Source organism: Eurypyga helias, unplaced genomic scaffold (genome assembly GCF_000690775.1).
Source record: "Eurypyga helias isolate BGI_N326 unplaced genomic scaffold, ASM69077v1 scaffold19895, whole genome shotgun sequence".
NCBI classification, from domain to species: domain Eukaryota; kingdom Metazoa; phylum Chordata; class Aves; order Eurypygiformes; family Eurypygidae; genus Eurypyga; species Eurypyga helias.
Window position 1 is genome coordinate 12,930 of NW_010249939.1, and position 3,960 is coordinate 16,889.

The window sequence follows — 3,960 nt, forward strand, 5'->3', positions numbered from 1 at the left end:
GAGGACACGGCTGAGGATGCTCAGGGCACGGCCCTCGGAGCGGACAGGGTTCAACGCCCGGTGCCAGTCTCCTGCCAGATGCCAGCATGATTGGAAATCCATTAATTCCTCATGATCAGACTTAATTAGACGTATTCTTCGCCGTGCAGTCAGTTACCTTCCCAGTGATTTGTAAAGGCAGCAATCTAGATTTGTGCAAATTACGAGCATCACCGTTACTCCATGGCGGATGCGCCGGATTCCTTCCTGCATTCCGCCCGTTATCAGCTGAACAGAAACGGGTTGCTTCCAACACGAGCGCTTCCCTGGTCACACGGAACTTTTTCCTTTAATATCCATCTTGAGGCCAGCTTCAGACTGCTTGCTCATCTGCTCCTCCGTGAAAGTGATGTAGGAATACACCAGGCTTCCAGCAATACTGCAGAACAGGAGGCGAGTGAGATGTCCCACCGCGGAGCTGCACGCTTCAGCACGCTCTCAGCCGATGTCCCTCCCGCAGCCCCCAGATCATAGAATCATGGAATGGTTTGGGTTGGAAGGGACCTTAAAGATCATCCAGTTCCAACCCCCCTGCCATGGGCAGGGACACCTTGCACTAGACCAGGTTGCTCAAAGCCACATCCAGCCTGGCCTTGGACACTTCCAGGGATGCCCCTCACCCCACGATCAGTCGTTAGATGGACCTGCCCTGGGCAGCCACGAAGACCAGCTGCCACGGTCAAACCCGTGGGTTTGCCAACAGTCAGAGGTCTGCTGCCAGCATCAGTCCGCATGAAAAGGCTGGTTTTCCTCCTAAGAGCAGGTATTTTCCTTAATTTGGACCCAAATGCTTGCCAGCCCGAGCCCCTAGCCTCGTGCCAGACCTGCTCCATCACTGCAGGAATCCTGCGGAAGGAGCGGGGAACAAGGAGGATTTCACAACTCAGAAACACACCCCAGAGCAGAGGGAGAGTTTGCCAAATGCTGTGCTAAAAGACCAGGCGAAGTGACCCAAAAACTACTTCTTTGCTACCTTAATGATATGATTCAGCTACACAACTCTGAGAACAGCTTCAGTTGTCTGCTCAGCTACGCTCTGCCTTTTCCTGGCTTCGGAACAACCGGCGTCTGTTCGGGAGCTCCCCACAGCCTGAGCTGTAAGCAGGGACCGAGTGGAGCGCGGGGCTCGCCCCGGGGCTCAGCGCCACGCCGGCTCCTCTGCTGCAGCACAAACACCAATTCCTTGGGGTCTGGGGTTGGGGTTTTTTTTTGAAAGAAGCATTTAGCCAGTCAAACCGTCCATGCTTCCCGGCAATCTCCACTTGCAAGTCATAAATTGGAACCGCGAACACCCGATGTTCTTACCTGATATTTAGACCAATGAAGTTCGTCCATGTAAAAATATAGTCTCCTCCAAAAAACATCCCAATATAGGTTATTAAAATATTCTGCAAAGGAAAAAGATTTGAGGAGCAGGAACACAAGTTTCTGCGCAGCCCGAGACGAGCCGCGCTCTAGGCGTTAAAGCAATATGGAAACGGGAAACCCTGGATGCAGGCAGTGAGACAGGCAAGCGCCCGCAGCGCTGGAGACAGCGCGGATGGGATCAGCGCCGCTGGGAAACGCTCCCGGTCGGAGGGTTTGGTTGCTGAGGTGGCGGGACGGTGCTGCCGTGCTGTCCCTCGATTCCAGGCCAGTCTTGGCCACCCAACCCTGGAATAATGCCCAGGAATCTGGTTTTTCAGAGGGGACCCAGAGGACTGTGGCTGTTTCCAGGCACTTTGCAGGCTGTTTGCCCCGGGGACGCTAACAGCACCAACCCACCAGGCAAACACGCACCCAGCATCTCCCTGCCCCAGACAGCAGCAAAAAAACAATTAACTAAACAAAATCAGCTGTCCTCTCTCCGTGCAGTGCAGGGAAGCTGTGGGTGCCCCAAGCTTATCCCGACTTCTGCTGGGATAACCCCTGCAGGCAGCAGCACCCTGCCACGTGCCCTGGGCATGCAGAGCCGGAGAGAGACGCAGTGCCGGGCATGTCCCCGCTGCTCCATGAGCCCCCTGCTCCAAGAGCTAAAGCGGCTGGTTAATGTGAGCCCCAGGCAGCGACTGGTGCAATGCTCACCCCACCCCAGCCCTGGGAGCGGAGAAACCACCTACCTTAATGCAGCCAACTATTGTAGTTGTAAGAGCAGAGTTATACTGAGTGCAAAGAACCGTGGAGTACATCAGAATAAACCTGCAGGAGGAAGAGACGGCATCAGGCTCCAGGACACGTTTGGGGCATCACCATTCCTCTCAGCATCCCTCCCCCCTCTTTCCTAGGGTGGTATTCAAAGTCAGGCTGGATGAGGCTTGGAGCAACCTGGTCTATGGAAGGTGTCCCTGCCCATGGCGGGGGGTGGGGCTGGGTGGGCTTTAGGGTCTCTTCCAACCCAAACCAAGCTGTAGTTTATCCCACCACTATTTTGGCTAAACCTGCACTAAACCAGGGTAGGAAACAACTTCCACCTGCCACAGCTCTCAGAAATGGTGTCCCCGTCACGACTAAAGATTTATTGCTATTTTTTAACCCAGAATAGCCACCAAAACACCCTACTTCTGGAACAGAGACCCCTCCCCTACACCCAGCCACCGGTGCCACCCCAGCCCTGGGGGGTGGGCAGGACCCGCTGCAACGAGCATCCTTACCCCATCACACAAGACAGCGTAAACTGCATGACGAAGAGCGTGTCTGCCCAGCCCTGGTACTCCATTGCCTGCAAGACACACACCCCGGCCCTCAGAGGAGGAGACGCGGTCCTCCGCAGCAGGATAAGAAACAAACCCCTGCCATCAGCTTTCGCACACCGCAGGGAAGAAACCAACCCAAACCACAGCCCAGCGGGACGTCCTGGGGCTGCGGGAAGGCTGGTTGTCCACGGCTGCATCACCTCCAGCCCGCGGCAGCACCCAGCACACCCCTCCTGGAAAAATCACAGTTCTACAAGCAGGAAGAACCAGGAGAGGCATTTCCCAGCCGGCTGCCATCCAGAATCACCCTCCGGAGAGTCACATGCAGCGGCAGCACCCACGTTCCCTGCATCCAAGCTGCCGGCAGCAGTGGGAGGCTGAGAGCCCCGGGGTCCGCTGAGAGGCAACCCCAGAGCGCGAGCCCTGCCACCGCCCCCGCAGCAACAGCTCCCCGGGCTGCTGACAGGGACGTGAAAAGCTCACGTAAAGATTTAATAAATTCTAGGGTGAAGCTCAGAAAAGCCCTTGGAGGGCACCAGGATCAGCACAGCAACCTGGAACACTTGGCACATCCCAGGGGGATTTAACCTCTGGAGATGGTGCTGACAAAATGGCTAAAGGAAGCCCGGATTTTGTATTTTGTTGGGTTGTTTTTACAGTTACACTCCATGGTCCTGTGTCTGGGGACAACCCTGAGGATAAATCTCCAGCAGCAGCAGATGGATCGCAGCAGGGACAGGGAGGGACGTACTACCAGCCCGGCTGGGGACACAGGTCAGAAGGAACCTCATGCAGCTCAACAAGGAGACCACAAAGCCTGGGGAGGAACAACCCCCGGCACCCGGACACGCTGGGGGCACCTGGATAGGAAGAACAACCCCGGGGAGCTGGTGGACACCAGGCTGATCACGAGCCAGCGACACGCCCCTGCTGCAGAGAGGGGAACGGTGTCGTGGGCTGCGTGGGACAAAGCCTTGCCAGCAGGTTGAGGGTGGGTCCTGCCCCTCTGCTCGGAGCTGGCGAGGCCACCCCGTGAGTGCTGGGTCCAGTGCCGGGCTGCCCAGTGCGAGACACGGACATACTGGGGAGAGACCCGCAGGGACCACCAAGGTGCTGATGGCACTGGCGGAGAGGCGGGGGGAGCTGGGGCTGCTCAGAGCAGGCTCAGGGGGTGTGAGCATCTGTGGGGAGGCGGCCAGGCTCTGTCAGTGGGGCCCAGTGCCAGTTCCAGAGGCCCAGGGCACTCGCT

The 3,960-nt window shown here is 57.2% G+C and overlaps 1 protein-coding gene across 1 annotated transcript in view; it reads right to left on the reverse strand.

Annotated features, from left to right (window-relative positions):
• Positions 1-309: 309 nt before the first annotated feature.
• The window catches only part of SLC35D1 (solute carrier family 35 (UDP-GlcA/UDP-GalNAc transporter), member D1), a gene marked incomplete at its 5' end in the record, with an annotated part of 5,520 nt that continues 1,869 nt past the window's right edge, over positions 310-3,960 (reverse strand). Inside the window, 4 exons of the mRNA XM_010151545.1 lie at positions 310-418; positions 1,345-1,427; positions 2,139-2,217; positions 2,670-2,737. Of these exons, the coding sequence (XP_010149847.1) occupies positions 310-418; positions 1,345-1,427; positions 2,139-2,217; positions 2,670-2,737 (339 nt within the window). The remainder of the gene's footprint in view (positions 419-1,344; positions 1,428-2,138; positions 2,218-2,669; positions 2,738-3,960) is intronic.